This window comes from Argentina silus (assembly GCF_951799395.1).
Source record: "Argentina silus genome assembly, chromosome: 2".
Taxonomy (NCBI): domain Eukaryota; kingdom Metazoa; phylum Chordata; class Actinopteri; order Argentiniformes; family Argentinidae; genus Argentina; species Argentina silus.
The window spans coordinates 30,570,119-30,587,663 of NC_139656.1; the positions used below are offsets into that span (position 1 = coordinate 30,570,119).

The 17,545-nt window shown below is 42.6% G+C and overlaps 1 protein-coding gene across 1 annotated transcript; it reads left to right on the plus strand.

Annotated features, from left to right (window-relative positions):
- Positions 1-824: 824 nt before the first annotated feature.
- On the plus strand, positions 825-17,248 carry LOC310822770 (myosin heavy chain, fast skeletal muscle-like). Its single transcript, XM_083695242.1, has 41 exons — positions 825-857; positions 2,153-2,217; positions 2,343-2,561; positions 2,810-2,953; positions 3,117-3,273; positions 3,391-3,418; positions 3,619-3,733; positions 4,109-4,201; positions 4,276-4,339; positions 4,427-4,525; positions 4,773-4,876; positions 5,145-5,283; positions 5,724-5,842; positions 6,260-6,409; positions 6,510-6,680; positions 6,931-7,234; positions 7,667-7,731; positions 7,850-7,937; positions 8,020-8,137; positions 8,255-8,378; positions 9,150-9,286; positions 9,487-9,742; positions 9,933-10,175; positions 10,382-10,558; positions 10,849-10,994; positions 11,205-11,295; positions 11,612-12,001; positions 12,137-12,263; positions 12,478-12,596; positions 12,773-12,969; positions 13,418-13,601; positions 13,782-13,947; positions 14,195-14,319; positions 14,565-14,873; positions 14,963-15,166; positions 15,267-15,392; positions 15,756-15,926; positions 16,064-16,168; positions 16,257-16,352; positions 16,701-16,832; positions 17,166-17,248. Exons 3-41 carry the CDS (start codon positions 2,355-2,357, stop codon positions 17,181-17,183), a joined length of 5,808 nt encoding a protein of 1,935 aa, XP_083551368.1. The 5' UTR covers positions 825-857; positions 2,153-2,217; positions 2,343-2,354; the 3' UTR covers positions 17,184-17,248.
- Positions 17,249-17,545: the final 297 nt, after the last annotated feature.

Sequence of the window (17,545 nt, forward strand, 5' to 3'; positions counted from 1 at the left end):
AGTTACAAAAAGCTCGAAAAGGTATATTAGATATCAGAAAGCTTTTCATCAGAGTTCATAATTCGGAGGTTTCTGCACCCTAAAGCTGGATTGGTGTAAATCGTTTGAAAGATGTACGAGCAGCAGAGGAACAAACATTTAATATTTTGGTTTTCATAGACCTCCATGTTAACATTTGCACTTTAATAAAAAAGTCTAACAATTATTAAAAACCAAAAGACATTGCAACTTCGGTAAGACCTCTCTGCATGTTGTAAAGTTGGATTGGTATTTATAGCTTCAAAGTTGAAGGAGGAGTAGCAGTGGAAAGATTTATAATAATAATAAATATGCAAGAGAAGCAGCATTTATAAAAGGGTCATTACAGCTAAAACTACGATTCATTACAAATTGTAGTCACATTTGGACAAAGGCAAATGTAATTTGCATCAGCAAAGTTTGAAAAATCTATATTATTGCTCTATCGCTGACCTTTATCTGAAAATACAAGGATCTGTCCTGAGTCTGGATTGCTTGGATTTATTTCACAGAAAAAGAGCTTTCATCACATTTCATCATTAACATCTGCCAATAAACGGTTGATCTCAGTTTTCTTATTCCTGCCATGACTGCTACAAAAAAGCCAGGATTTTGTGTGCATCTGAAATCAGACCCATTAGAGTTGGCTGGACTTGGCGTTAAGAGATGAATATCACATCAGAATATCAGAAAAGGGCATAAGGAAACAGCTAAGTCTCTCATCCAATCCATCTCCTCTAGCCGTGTGGTCCATAATTAACTTCTGCTTGGGTAGCAATCTGGAACCAGATATAAGGGGTCTGAGACCACAACATCCACAGGCAGATTCAACCTCTGTGGTAAGACCCTCCACCTCCTTACATGATTTCACTTGTCTTATCGATGATCTCTGTATCTGATGTGTTGTGAGAGTTGTTCTGGATGTTTTTACATTACACTTGATTAGCTCTATTGCAAGTCCTGCATTCTATTTGGCAGTAAAATGGCATTGTTTTTAATGTTTTGATAATTCAAAATATGTTTTACTCCACATAGTTTGAAAGAAAGTGGGCATGTTTATACCAAGTGGACATTGAAAGGTGCAATCTTAAAACTTTTCTCGTCAAAAGTACCTTTAGAGTATAGAGTCTTAGATTTTATTTTATGCTATTTGTGTACATATTTGTTTCACCATTTAGAAATGACAACGTTGTCCCCCTATTTCATGGCACCAAAAGTATTTGGAAAATTGGAAAAAGTGTTTCAGGTTAGTCAGGTGTGTTCTGTCACATACTTTGTGCGGGCATAAGAGAGCTGTCAATGTCTAGTCTTGATTCTTGGCTTTGCGTTTGCCTTTGGAGTCTGCTATTCGTGTCCGTCAAGAAAAGGACCAAAGAGGTGTCACTGAAAGTCAAGGAAGCCAGGCTGAAAATACAAATAAAAATCTATAAAAAACATAGCCAAAACCTTTGGCTTGCCAAAATCAAAAGTTTGGAAAAGTTCATTAACAACAGCGAGTAGGCCAGGGAAGACTTCAATAGTGGATGACTGAAAAATGCTCACCATGATTAAGAAAAACCCCAAAACAACTTTCCCACTGATCAGGAACAGGAGGTAATACATATCCAGGAGGTAAGCGTGTATGTGTCAGAGACTACCATCCACAGAAGACTTCACCAGTCAAACTACAGAGGCTCCACTACAAGGTGCAAACCACTAGTTATACTCAAAAACAGGATGGTCAGGTTACAGTTTGCTAAAACTCATCATTGAGCTTGAGCTTGAAATTGACAGTTTCAGTTTTGAATAATATAGTAGGGCCTAACATTGGTTCCAGTTTTGAATTATACAATCTGGCCTGACAGTTTCGCTTTTGAATTATACAATAGAAACATTTTGGTAAATGAGGCAATAATTATCCAAAACAACAATTATCCAAAACAGTCCAAAACGGTGGTCAAGAAATAGGGGGACTATGTATAATAGGTGTTGCTATTTCTAAATGGTGATGCCAATATGTACAAAAAAAAACAACCCTCGAATAATGCCTGAGAATCGATACTTCAGCGTCCCAATAATTACAGAGATAACTGTATGTATCCCTGTATTCACCCTTGATATAATTCTTCTTTAAATGTCTTTGTTTGCTTTTTAGCTGACTGTGTTTGTAGGACTTGGGTCACCACAAAGATACGATTTCATCTGGGTGGAGAAAAGAAGGTGAGACATGGTTTGAGTCACATTATTACAATACATTCCCTTAAATATGCTGCCTCTAACTCTGTTGACTGGGGAGGGGTTAGTACAGACTCAAACATGTTTGTTTTTTATTCTTTATTTCCTAGTGAGCCGCCACCATGAGTACGGATGCGGAAATGAAAATGTATGGCGCAGCTGCCATATACCTTCGTAAGCCAGAGAGGGAGAGGATCGAAGCTCAAAGTGCACCCTTTGATGCAAAGAATGCCTGCTATGTGACTGATGTCAAGGAGCTGTACCTCAAGGGTTTAATTCTTGCCAGGGATGGGGCAAAAATTTCTGTGAAGATTCTGGACACTCAGGAGGTAAGCCTATAACATCACCAAACTACACACACAAAAATATTATTGAAAACAAATGGAATCTTTGATTTGACCTTTAATATTCGAGTAGAGTGGAGTATAGCATAGCACTGGTACTGTAATTCAAATAAATCAATTGCATGGATTATGCTAGAAACAATAAATCATGAAAAATATTCTATTTGTTTATCAGTGAAAACTTATCCATGTAGTGTTGATTTGAGTATTATCTAAATATCCCACTGTTTCAGACTAAAGACTTCAAAGAAGATGACGTCTTGCAAATGAACCCCCCAAAGTATGACAAGATTGAGGACATGGCCATGATGACCTACCTGAATGAAGCCTCTGTGCTGTATAACCTCAAAGAGCGTTACGCAGCATGGATGATCTACGTAAGAGATACATACACATCGGTCAACACAAGAAACCTAGCACACATTAGCAAACACAAGAAACCACAATATATGGCATGTCAGTACATTCAAAGAAACCTAAACTTCCACATTCCGGTTCATCTGACTTGGCTAATTCCCATATTTGATCCAATTCATCCAGACCTACTCTGGGCTCTTCTGTGCCACGGTGAACCCCTACAAGTGGCTCCCCGTGTACGACCAGGAATGTGTGAACGCCTACAGAGGGAAGAAGCGTATGGAGGCTCCACCCCATATCTTCTCTGTCTCTGACAACGCCTATCAGTTCATGCTGACTGGTACGAGCTCTCATGGATGGATAGATGGATAGATGAGATACTTTATGATGATGTCTTGAATGCAATAATGTACCAACATCCAATGAATGAGTATGAACAATGTTTCTTTGCTTGCAGATAGAGAGAATCAGTCCGTCCTGATTACGTAAGTTGTTCACTAACATCTTACTTTTTAAAAGGTGTTCCTTTTGCAGTATGTTGGGTCATGAAGACAATAACGAGTAACTGAATGAGAATATGTGTTAGCTTATGAAAAAAGTTAAAGCAATGCCATTGTCTTTTCTTGCTTAATGAATGCTGATATGATCCGAACCCTAAACCCCTCTTTCTCTGTCTATAAACCAGTGGAGAATCTGGTGCAGGAAAGACTGTCAACACCAAGCGTGTCATCCAGTACTTTGCCACCATTGCTGTGGCTGGCGGGAAGAAGGAAGCACCTGTTAGCGCTGGTAAAATACAGGTAAATTGTGCTGATGTCACAATTTAGAGTAAATTGAGGTGAATGATGAATGATAGGAAACGCCTAAACTTTACCCTATTATAGTCATGTTTTCCATACTGTAGTCCTACATATCAAAAGTAGTTTGACAGAGGATTAGGGTTGGGTATATGTGATGTTGGGAACCAGTGGGCTCAGAGTCATCTGAGTGGAACCCTGGGCTTCACGGTGGGAGCCAATCACATTTCAGATTATAATTTTTCTTAAATTTTTATTATTTAAGATCTGTATCTCATTATTGCCATTTTCTCAGCTAAAAGGAACAGGTCTTTTGTCGAAAGACAAATTAAAAGAGATTTTAAGTTACTCACACTTCAGCAACTTTGTCTCTTACAGGGGTCTCTTGAGGATCAGATCATTGCAGCTAACCCCCTGCTGGAGGCTTACGGTAATGCCAAGACTGTGAGGAACGACAACTCGTCTCGCTTTGTAAGTATGAGGGAATACACTGGCAGTTGTAGTTTTTTTGTTGACTGATTTCTAACCACCCCGCTCTACTGTAGGGTAAATTCATCAGGATTCACTTCGCTACGTCCGGCAAACTGGCTAGTGCTGACATTGAGACCTGTAAGTTGGTATTAGTCATTCTCCATACTCATTCTACACTTTTTTTTTGTTGCAAAATACCCATCTCTGTCCTGTTCTCTCTATCAGATCTGCTGGAGAAGTCCAGGGTGGCCTTCCAGCTTCCTGATGAGAGGGGTTACCACATCTTCTACCAGATGATGACCAACCACAAACCTGAGATAGTCGGTACGCCAAAGCAGAGAGCAGGGAAAACTAGCGCCCTGCTGTCAAAGTGAAATACTCATACAGTAGCTGCTGCACTAAGTAGAGTCAGAGATGGTATAAGAATTGGGCTTTGGTTGAGTTGATGAAATGTGCCTGGCGGGGGGAATAGGTAAAGCAGTACACTGGCTCTTCAGCATATGTATTGAGTACAAGTGGTCCATATACTGCATTTGATTTAATGGACAACTTTGTTCTCTGGTCTCCACAGAAATGACACTCATCACCACCAACCCGTATGATTTCCCCATGATCAGCCAGGGGCAGATCACTGTGGCCAGCATCGACGACACGGTAGAGCTGGTCGCCACAGATGTGAGTCGCGCAAAGGGTTTTTATTTGTATCAATAATTTGTTTTGGAGTGTTAATTAATCCTCTTATACGGGTACATCCACAAAGGCCTACTGTGTAACATTGTTAAAATCCTGTTGTGCTGCTACTCTACTAAAGGAATAGAGAAGTCTGACATTTCCATCCATTCTGCTAGATTTGGAGCTTACAGAGCCGTACACTGACAGAGTGAGTTTGTCTTCAATTCCTCACTGTTTTCGTCCTCTCTAATGTGAAATCCCTCTTTTTCAGGAAGCCATTGACATCCTGGGCTTCACCGCTGAGGATAAAATTTACATCTTCAAGCTGACTGGTGCTGTCATGCATCACGGCAACATGCATTTCAAGCAGAAGCAGCGTGAGGAGCAGGCCGAGCCGGACGGCACAGAGGGTGAGTTCCACCTCTAGCCCCAAACATGGAAAAAAGAACATTTAGAATTTGTTCCTCATGAAACCTTACATCAGAATAGCTGTTCACTCTGGCCAGACAGAATATGTAGACCCTCTACCAATTATTTGAAATAATGGAAATATGTGGATTGATTCAAATTAAAAACAGTTATTTCAGATACATAGATTTCAGTTTCACTGATAAAACACATAGAACATGCTAGCGTGTAAATTGTTGTTGTAATTTATTTGTCATAAATAAACTGTACCATGTTTGTCAATCTGAATGTACATGTGATTGTTCCATGTTTGTAAGCAGGGCTGCTCTGAAAAAGAGACCTCGCTCTCAGTAGGGTTAGGGTCAGCCTTAACCCCCGCCTAAATAAAGTTTAAATAATATGGCTCTGTCCTTGAGTCTGTTGTTGCTCCTTCTCTTTCCAGTGGCTGATAAAATCGCTTACCTCCTGGGCCTGAACTCAGCCGACATGCTTAAAGCTATGTGCTACCCCAGAGTGAAAGTTGGCAATGAGTATGTGACCAAGGGACAGACAGTAGCCCAGGTAAGGCATTCATGGATCATTCTTTAATTCATAAGATACTTCTCTGACATGTTGTGAACAATCTTTTGGTTTGTATTGGTTGTATAGTGCTTGAGTGTAAAAGTGCCACGCTGTGGTTCAACAATGATAAGAAATCATAAAACACAATTTCCCTAATCAGTCAACACCAGTATCAAATAAAATCAAATAGCCCCCCCCTCTGATGTCAACACAGAAAAAGAAAGACAAACAAACAGCCCCCCTCCCTCTCCACCAAGTTTATGCAGTCACAACACTTGCCTATAGTTTCTCTGATTCAGTGTCCTAATCCTTAAGCCCTAAAAACCTCTCTAATATGCATACCACCGTCCACCTGCATCAACTCAACTACACATGGTCAATATCTTATGTATTAACTCGAGGTATAATTGTTTACAGGTGAATAATTCTGTGATGGCTCTGGCTAAGTCCATCTATGAAAGGATGTTCTTGTGGATGGTCGTCCGTATCAATGAAATGTTGGACACCAAGCAGCCAAGGCAGTTCTATATCGGTGTGCTCGACATTGCCGGTTTTGAGATCTTTGATGTGAGTATGTTGTCAAGACAAGAAAACAAGTTGCGATTATGAAAGATTACAGCCCCATGTATGATGAAAGGATTCCTTTATTCTGAAATTCCTTCAACAGTACAACAGCATGGAGCAGCTGTGTATTAACTTCACCAATGAGAAACTGCAACAGTTCTTCAACCACACCATGTTCGTCCTGGAGCAAGAGGAGTACAAGAAGGAGGGAATCGTCTGGGCGTTCATTGACTTCGGCATGGACTTGGCTGCCTGCATTGAGCTTATTGAGAAGGTAAGCAGCCTGTGAGGATTATACCATTTAATGATGGGTGTCAAAAGCAGACTTAATAGAGGTAGGTGTTTGAGACTACTGTAAGATGTCCTCATTTTGGTACAACACATCTTACTGTTCGTAACTCAATATGTTAGTACTTGTTTAATATGCTTCCACCACATGCATATCATCATATAAAGGTGACTGTTGAAGTAAAGAACATGAAAATATGAACATACTAATTTAATTAAAATGTCTTTTTGCACAGCCATTGGGCATCTTCTCCATCCTTGAAGAGGAGTGCATGTTCCCCAAAGCTTCAGACACAACCTTCAAGAACAAGCTGAACGACCAGCATCTTGGCAAAACCAAGGCATTTGAGAAGCCCAAGCCTGCCAAGGGCAAAGCTGAGGCCCACTTCTCCCTGGTGCACTATGCTGGCACTGTGGACTACAACATCACTGGCTGGCTGGACAAGAATAAGGACCCCCTGAACGACTCTGTGGTGCAGCTCTACCAGAAGTCTTCAGTCAAACTGCTAGCTGTCATTTATCCTCCTCCTGCAGCTGAAGGTAACATTAGCATCATGTTAATAACTAAGCATTATGATGATGATTAGCATTAAGCCAGGCAGATACTACACGGTTTCAGCCACAAATTTGCCAAGAGCCAAGTTCTCATGACGAAATGTTCACGTAAACGCAGGTCATGTGCGGTGAACCTTGACTCGCAGTGTGAGTTGGTCAACAACATGAAGAGAAGACCCATTTGTATTCTGACATTTGAAGTCACACAATTAACTCGGTGTGAATGAGACTTTACATTCCTTGCCACATTACAATATAATACTTAAATGAATAGCTACAATGTAATCGTATGGGAAGTTTCTGTCCAGAACCTTGGCTTTAGAGTTAATTACTGCAGCAGATACAACTTGAACTTAATCAGAGATTTATATAATTTCTAACACTCTTTTATTTACTCAAATCATTTCCTTGAAAAAGACACCACAAAGAAGGGAGGCAAGAAGAAGGGAGGTTCCATGCAGACTGTGTCCTCCCAGTTCAGGGTGAGCTTTTGATAGTCATGACTGCCTGTTGAGTGTCTGTTGAAACTTAATATATTTTAAAAATGTATGTTAAGATTGAATTATTTGTGAGAACACTATGGTTTGTATCCCCTCACAGGAGAACTTGGGCAAGTTGATGACCAACTTGAGGAGCACCCACCCTCATTTTGTGCGCTGCCTGATCCCCAACGAGTCAAAGACTCCAGGTACAACACAGAGAGAAATTTTAAAACTATAAATCCTATAACAGGTTTATGTAGGGGTTAAGATGCATTTTGTGTTTTCCAGGTCTGATGGAGAACTTCCTGGTTATCCATCAGCTGAGGTGTAACGGTGTACTGGAAGGTATCAGGATCTGCAGAAAGGGCTTCCCCAGCAGAATCCTCTATGCTGACTTCAAGCAGAGGTAGAGTACACAATACACAGTACACACACACAGACACACACTCATATACAGTGCCCTTCCTTGACAACATACGAAACAGCTTTGAGACTAACATATTTAACAATTCTCCCCATACAGGTACAAAGTACTGAATGCTGGTGTCATCCCTGAGGGTCAGTTCATGGACAACAAGAAGGCTTCTGAGAAGCTGCTTGCGTCAATTGATGTTCCTCAGGATGAGTACAAGTTTGGACACACCAAGGTAAGGGCTCAAATTCACCCAGGAAATGTTTCCACATAACAGGACTAAAACATTAGAGATGCTACAGGATAGTTTGTATAATTTCAGTTCTAAAAGTCGAGCTTATACAGTTCTAAAAGTCAAGCTTTTGAGCAAAAACGGGTCCCTGTTGCGTGCCCTGCAGTGTGGGCGTGTTCGTGAGAATTCCACTGAGCCCAACCCACGGGCACGCTAGCAGAACATGAAAGTTAAAATACTGCTGCTTCAAAATATTGGCACTGAAAAACTAGTGATGCCGTGGCTGAATGAGGTAAAACAGTGATAGATTATATTTGTACAAACTAAACATTGACCATCCATGCCCAAAATAACAGGTTTAAAAAGTACAGACATACTGTAGTTGCGGAGATCCTGCAAAGCATCTCTTCAATTGAAACTATCCATAAAAAATGTCCCTCATCTCTTAATCTCTCTTTCCTTATGTAGCATTTGGAGCTATATTAAGAGGAGAAAAATATTGCCTACACCGTAACATTTTCAAAGTTGTAAGAACCCAAGCTTCAGATAACTTTAATTCCTTTTTGAGTGCTTCGTGTTTGAGTCGTATGGCTATAGCTAATCTGTCCCAGAGCATTAGCGATCTGTTCTTCAAAATCTCATGGTGAAATTACATGCATTTCAATGCTGTTACAACCAAGTCTAGTGGTGTTGAACCACCCATTCTGCCCCTTCGTATACGTACGTCACAATGTCTAGCTCCTCCATTTGACATGTTTGTTTATCTGTGCTCAGGTGTTCTTCAAAGCTGGTCTGCTGGGGGTCTTGGAGGAAATGCGAGATGAGAAGCTGGCAAATCTGGTAACCATGACTCAAGCTCTCTGCCGTGGATACCTGATGAGGAGGGAGTTCTCAAAGATGATGGAGAGGAGGTATGGGATGGAAGATAATCTCTCTAGCACTACATATACACTACGTATGTGATGCATTATGAATGCATATACAGGCAATTATATAATTATATCATAATGTAGCCTGGGTTACTTTAACCATGTAACTTTGTTATCATTGAGCCGTTGAAAAGCATAAAACACACTACGCCACAATTGCCTTCCTGCTTGCCGTCAACCAGAGAGTCCATCTACACCATCCAGTACAACGTCCGCTCATTCATGAATGTCAAACATTGGCCATGGATGAAGGTCTACTACAAGATCAAGCCCATGCTGCAGAGCGCTGAGACAGAAAAGGAGCTGGCCACCATGAAGGAGGACTTTGAGAAGTGCAAAGTCAACCTGGCTAAGGCAGAGGCCCGTAAGAAGGAGCTGGAGGAGAAGATGGTGTCCCTCCTGCAGGAGAAGAATGACCTTGCCCTCCAAGTTGCATCTGTGAGTGGGCGACCAACCTGGGGCACACACACTCACACACACACACACACACATGCACGTAAACACAAACACACAAGCATTTTTCATAGATTTGTATTGATTTGCTGTGTACCCTTGGACTAGAATCAGTTTATATTTGCATACACATTGAGTTTTGAAGCGGTTTGCCTTTTCTTCCCTTTGAAACCAGGAAGGAGAGTGTCTGAACGATGCTGAGGAGAGGTGTGAGGGGCTCATCAAGAGCAAGATCCAGCTGGAGGCCAAACTCAAAGAGACGACCGAGAGGCTGGAAGATGAGGAGGAGATCAATGCTGAGTTGACAGCCAAGAAGAGGAAGCTGGAGGATGAGTGTTCTGAGTTGAAGAAAGACATTGATGACCTGGAGCTAACTCTGGCCAAAGTGGAGAAGGAGAAACACGCCACTGAAAACAAGGTCTAATATAACACATACAAACTACAATCTGATCAAACTGTCAATGTGAAACAATCAATGAATCCAACCATAGCAAAACAATAACTAAATCCAAGTGATGTTGGTCCTGGAATGAGAAGACATGAAATAGTAGCAGAGTTCAGCAGCATAGTACTCCTTTGTGAGGTGAAGTGACAAAAGACTATCTCTGTTGTGTCGGTGTTCAGGTGAAAAACCTGACTGAGGAAATGGCGTCTCAGGATGAGGCTGTTGCAAAGCTCACCAAGGAGAAGAAAGCCCTCCAAGAGGCCCACCAGCAGACACTGGACGACCTGCAGGCAGAGGAGGACAAAGTCAACACTCTGACCAAGGCGAAGACCAAGCTGGAACAGCAAGTGGACGATGTGAGTGGGCAATGCAAATAAAGCTGTGCTAGTGTCAACCAGGATTGTAATAGAAGAGTAAAGCTAATTGTTTTCCATTCCAAGTTAAAACACACAAGAAAATGAAACAGTCACATACAAGGTGGGAATTATTAGCCAAGATTAGCCATTCAGTTTGAGGCAATCATCATGAACCTGCACCCCGGTTTATACTCTCAAAGGCATTACTTTATTAATCGAGTTTACTTTATCAACAACATTGTGGTTCATTATTTAGAATTTGATGACACATATGTGTGTTCATATTCTAGCTTGAGGGTTCTCTGGAGCAAGAGAAGAAGCTCCGTATGGACCTAGAGAGATCCAAGAGAAAGCTGGAAGGAGATCTGAAACTGGCCCAGGAGTCCATAATGGACCTGGAGAACGACAAGCAGCAGTCTGACGAGAAGATCAAGAAGTAAACACAAAGAAATGACAACAAAGTTGTATTTGATATTAATTGAGCATTCATTTTTCTTTACATTGTTGCCATTATCAGAATGATCATTGTGTTTCTATTGAATTAGAAAATAGACAAATCTGAACAGATGTCTTTCTATAGACCAAAGTGAACAGTTCGATTCCATTTCCACTATCAAACTGCAATCAATCTGTTTGTGTTCTTTAGGAAGGACTTTGAGACCGCCCAGCTTCTCAGCAAGATTGAGGATGAACAGTCTCTGGGTGCTCAGATGCAGAAGAAGATCAAGGAACTCCAGGTACAGAACAGGACCATCAGATGGCATAGTTGTCTGTATAGTGTCTAACTACACTGCAATTAACATTGTCAGGATCACTATGAGAAACAGTGATCAATTCATTCTCCTGTTAGCACTGTCCTGGTTTGCAACGGTTCAGTTGGTTTAAGCATGATGCTTAAACACCATACAGTACATTCTGTATGTTAACTGTAAGTTGCTTTGGATAAACACATTTTAATATTAAAATAATCATTTGTTTACTATTATTTTGTGAGCTCCTTTGCTTTGACTGTGTTGTAGATTTCATCTCTCTGTTTGTGTCTCCCTATTGTAGGCCCGCATTGAGGAGCTGGAGGAGGAGATCGAGGCTGAGCGTGCTGCCAGAGCTAAGGTGGAGAAGCAGAGGGCCGATCTCTCCAGGGAACTTGAGGAGATCAGTGAGAGGCTGGAGGAGGCCGGAGGTGCTACCGCTTCTCAGATAGAGATGAACAAGAAGCGTGAGGCAGAGTTTCAGAAACTGAGACGCGACCTAGAGGAGTCCACCCTGCAGCATGAGGCCACAGCCTCCGCTCTGAGGAAGAAGCAAGCAGACAGCGTGGCAGAGCTCGGGGAGCAGATCGACAACCTGCAGCGCGTCAAGCAGAAGCTGGAGAAGGAGAAGAGCGAGTACAAGATGGAGATAGATGACCTCTCCAGCAACATGGAGGCCGTCGCCAAGGCTAAGGTCAGTAGCAATGTTTGGATGGAGCTGTGTTTGTGGGGGCCAATTCAAATACAAGTTAGAAATGGAAAGCTTGGCATTCAAGGCTTGGCTCAAGATAATCATGGAAAGTAATAATGGTTTATGTTTCACTACCAGGGCAATCTGGAGAAGATGTGCCGTACTCTTGAGGATCAGCTAAGCGAGATCAAGACTAAGAATGAAGAGAATGTGCGCCAGGTCAATGACATGAGCGGACAGAGGGCCAGACTCCTGACTGAGAACGGTACCAATGATACTCCAGATACTGTAGAAATTCATCTAGGACCAGCTTACCAACCCCAAATCCTACCATTAACCTTAAAAACACATAACTGACCATAAATCAAACTTGATACCCTATAAGCTCAGAAATATAACTGACAGTGACAACAATGAACATTAACCATTAGAACTTAGTGAACAGAGACCCGCTTAACAAGATGCTCTGTTCCCCACAGGTGAGTTTGGTCGCCAGCTTGAGGAGAAGGAGGCCCTGGTGTCCCAGCTGACCAGAGGCAAACAGGCCTTCACCCAGCAGATTGAGGAGCTGAAGAGACATGTTGAGGAGGAGCTCAAGGTAAGGAACTCAAAATAGACACCCAGTCACTTCTAACTGTAATATTTAGTCTCTCTGCATGTCTCTCTCTTTGTCTTTTTCTTTTTCAATAATGCTCTTACACCATCTCCACACCTCCTACTCCCTCTCATCTCTCTTCTCCCTATCCCCGTCACCTCTTCTATATCTCTCCCTAGGCTAAGAACGCACTGGCCCACGGTGTCCAGTCTGCTCGCCATGACTGTGACCTCCTGAGGGAGCAGTTTGAGGAGGAGCAGGAGGCCAAGGCAGAGCTGCAACGCGGCATGTCCAAGGCCAACAGTGAAGTGGCTCAGTGGAGGACCAAGTACGAGACTGATGCCATCCAGCGCACTGAGGAGCTAGAGGAGGCCAAGTGAGTCACACACAAAGATCTTATTTACCATGGTTGGGGGGTATTTCATTTCTGTTCTGTTCATTCTGGAGATGAGTTGACACATTTTAATCAAAGGATTTAAAGGGGACACTTATTGCAAAATTATTTTTCCATTATATTTCGTAGAAATAGAAATGGAATTATTTCCCAGATATATATTTGAAGGAAGCTAAGTGAGTCACACATAACAGCAAAAACAGTCTATCCCACTGTTTGGTACAGGTTGACAATGAAAGGAAACCAGAATGTAGAAGTAGAAATGTAGAAGCTCCAGAGCAGGGCTTCTTAATTTCACTTCATCATCAGAACAACACATATGAGTTACTGTATACTGTTTCTCCCATCACCTGTAAGAGCCAGATTTACAGACATTCTCTGACACAATCCCTCAGAGGGGAAGCTTTATGATCCCTCATCTGTCTAACAGGAAGAAGCTGGCCCAGCGTCTGCAGGAGGCAGAGGAGACAATCGAGGCGACCAACTCAAAGTGTGCCTCTCTGGAGAAGACCAAGCAGAGGCTGCAGGGAGAGGTGGAGGACCTCATGGTTGACGTGGAGAGAGCCAATGCTCTTGCTGCCAACCTCGACAAGAAGCAGAGGAACTTTGACAAGGTGTGAAATAACTAAATAAATCAAATGTATTCATTCTCGCACCATATCGACCTCTTTAAATTGAAATGATAAATAGAGTGTATTGTTAAATCATATTTCTTATTACAAAAGCCCCATCAATTCGCTAACAGACAGATAAAAGAAGAAAGCTAAATATTAAAATCACATGGATTTCCCTAGGTCTTGGCAGAGTGGAAGCAGAAGTTTGAGGAGGGCCAGGCAGAGTTGGAAGGAGCTCAGAAGGAGACTCGTTCTCTGAGCACGGAGCTCTTCAAAATGAAGAACTCCTATGAGGAGACTTTGGATCAACTGGAGACTCTGAAGAGAGAGAACAAGAACCTGCAACGTGAGTCAGCAGCAGTAGTTTTATTTGGCTCATGATGCACTGTTTTATTTAATCAAGCTACGTATGTAGTGACCTGATTCTTCAGAACAATGTTCAAATTGTCTAAAACTTTTTAAGATCCTAAGCTTCGCCAGACAGAACAAACATTTACATTTATTCTTCTCATAATTCATTATGAACTCCAGTGTGTTCCAATGTTCAAAGAAAATCTCCCTGTTCTGAATGACTTCTGTGTTTCTGTTTGCAGAGGAGATCTCTGACTTGACTGAGCAGATCGGGGAGACTGGCAAGAGCATCCATGAGCTGGAGAAGGCCAAGAAGACTGTGGAGACAGAGAAGTCTGAGATCCAGACTGCCCTGGAGGAGGCTGAGGTAGGAACTCATGCAGTTTAATCCTGTTCATTTGGAACATATACTCATCCTTTCATTTAAGCTTTACTGTCCAGGTTAGTCTCATTGAGATAAAATAATTTTTTAGACCTGGTCCTCCTATCCTATTACCACATTTTCGTTGCATACAGTAGCAGGGCCCTTTCCAGGACAAGCCTTACTTAATGAGTGCCAGTCCACTACTCTCTCCCACAATCAACGTGTGACGACTGTTTTGTTTATTTCAGGGTACACTGGAGCACGAGGAGTCCAAGATTCTGCGTGTGCAGCTAGAGCTAAACCAGATCAAGGGTGAGGTGGACAGGAAGCTGGCAGAGAAGGATGAGGAGATGGAGCAGATCAAGAGGAACAGCCAGAGGGTGGTTGATTCCATGCAGAGCACCCTGGACTCAGAGGTGAGGAGCAGGAATGACGCCCTGAGGGTGAAGAAGAAGATGGAGGGAGACCTGAACGAGATGGAGGTCCAGCTGAGCCACGCCAACAGGCAGGCAGCCGAGTCCCAGAAACAGCTGAGGAACGTCCAGGGACAGTTCAAGGTAAGGGGCTGGGAAATCAGTCAATGTAAGCATTACCCCTAGCCATACCTTTCCTAAGTTTTAATGCACTATGTCTTTGTGAATCCCAGGATGCCCAATTGCACCTTGATGATGCTGTTCGTGCAGCAGAAGATTTGAAGGAGCAGGCAGCCATGGTGGAGCGCAGGAACGGTCTGATGGTGGCTGAGATTGAGGAGCTTAGGGTTGCTCTGGAGCAGACAGAGAGAGGCCGCAAAGTGGCCGAGCAGGAGCTGGTGGACGCCAGCGAGCGAGTGGGACTGCTTCACTCCCAGGTATAGGTGATTTCTAGGCAGTCTCATCTTACCCACAGTGTGACTTTTGTATGATTTCTTGAAATACAGTTCGAACTAATCATTGAGTTTCCTCATACAGAACACTAGCCTTCTGAACTCTAAGAAGAAGCTGGAGACTGACCTGGTTCAAGTGCAGGGAGAGGTGGACGACACAGTGCAGGAGGCCAGAAACGCAGAGGAGAAGGCAAAGAAGGCCATCACTGATGTAAGTCCCCATATTCAAAACAAAACAATACAATGAACGTTATCTGTTTATCTGTTATCTGTTATCCAAAATAGAGGTCTTTACAGATCCATCAGAACCCGAAAACTCGAGACCAGGGTAAATGACATATTTTCCATCTCCAAGTATCAGACATGAGGAGGCCTAATTTACCGAGGTAGTCAAAAACAGAAAGTTAAGCTTGGTCCTGGTTGGAGTCGAAAATGCATGGGTCCATTTCAGAACAGGTCCATGTCTTCTGACCTGTAAAGACCTCTACGCCATGGGCCAATTGTAGTTGGGCTGAGCACATGATCTGTGACACATTGTGGATGAATTAAATGATTCCACACACTACCATTTCAGGCGGCCATGATGGCAGAGGAGCTGAAGAAGGAGCAGGACACCAGCTCTCACCTGGAGAGGATGAAGAAGAACCTTGAGGTCACAGTCAAGGACCTGCAGCACCGTCTGGATGAGGCTGAAAACTTGGCAATGAAGGGTGGCAAAAAACAGCTCCAGAAACTGGAGTCCAGGGTAACTTTGCAGAACACACAGAACTTTGTTCACACAGCCTATCTATATTAGTTTAGAAGAATCAACCTCTACTTCTTTCCAATAACTCATGACTGATTTCACCACCTTAAACACACGGCTGTGTACCCTCCATACAGGTGCGTGAGCTTGAGACTGAGGTGGATGCTGAGCAGAGAAGGGGTGTAGATGCAGTCAAGGGTGTCCGCAAGTACGAGCGCAGAGTCAAGGAGCTCACTTACCAGGTAAGAATAACAGAAACACCTTCACACATTCTGGTACAGTCAGGCACCTGAATGCAATTGAAGTATGGGCATTGACTTTCTCCCACAGACTGAGGAGGATAAGAAGAATGTTGCCAGACTTCAGGACCTGGTAGACAAGCTGCAGCTTAAAGTGAAGGGTTACAAGAGGCAGTCTGAGGAAGCGGTGAGTCACATACTGAGAGTCAAATATTCTTGCAGCATATAAGACACATGTTTTGTAACCCTAACCCTAGTCAACCTACATTACAACATTTGGTATCCATATACAGTCGTTAAGTTTAAGTAATTGCTGCTCACGCATGTCTATCCACAATGACAATGTATATCACAAGTAACTGTTGAGGTAATAATACACATAGTGCATAGTGTTTGCTTCTATATTAACATCATTATAGAGTAATAGAATGTTCCCTTTTAATTTGGTTAATTTGCTTTCACAACATTTCAAACATTGTAGGCTGTGTGTTATTGTCTCCCTCTCACATTCTCTACCTCTCTTTTCCTCTCCCAGGAGGAACAAGCCAACTCCCACATGTCTAAGTTGCGTAAGGTTCAGCATGAGATGGAGGAGGCTGAGGAGCGTGCTGACATCGCTGAGTCCCAGGTCAACAAGCTCAGGGCTAAGAGCCGTGATTCTGGAAAGGTACAAAGCTGCTATCAAACCTATCAAATATGACGTCATCAACAACACCATTTCAGGTTCACTGTACACATAGAGGTCAATATTGACTTTTACATTCACAGCTGTCTTTGAAGTCTCTGAGAAACTTATCCTTCAGGGTGTAAAAACCTTTTTTGGCATTGCACAATGCATTAGGGTCCTCCTGTTAATGACAGATTAATACAAACCAAGCTGACACTCAAAGCTGAGCCCAGAGCCAAAGTATTGCTTGCCCTAAACAGTCTATTGTGTTCTTTTGAAGTGATTACACGTAAGAGGTTCATTCATGTCCTTATTTTCTTTTTCTTTTCACAGGCCAAAGAGGCTGAATAAACAAGACCACACACTCTGTGGTGCACCGATCGTGAAAACATAAAATATGTTTTTCATGGTGAAATTCTGAGCATTGATTAAAAAACTTTTCCTTTGTGACTTTGTGGTCGTTTTGTCTTTGAATTGTGGCCCAAACAATGTTTCATAAGATCTGTGAAGGGCACTGGAAAAAAACACACGTTGATTTTCCTCTCTACGAGCGTCACGCCCTGTTCCAAGACAGCTTCAATCTCCAGGCCATAATACTTTTGAACGGTCACCTCTAGCTGCCCAGCAGCACTAGAGCACTCTCTACCTGCACTAGAGACAATTTGCACTCACCCTCTGCACCCTCTGCACCACACACACACACGCACGCACGC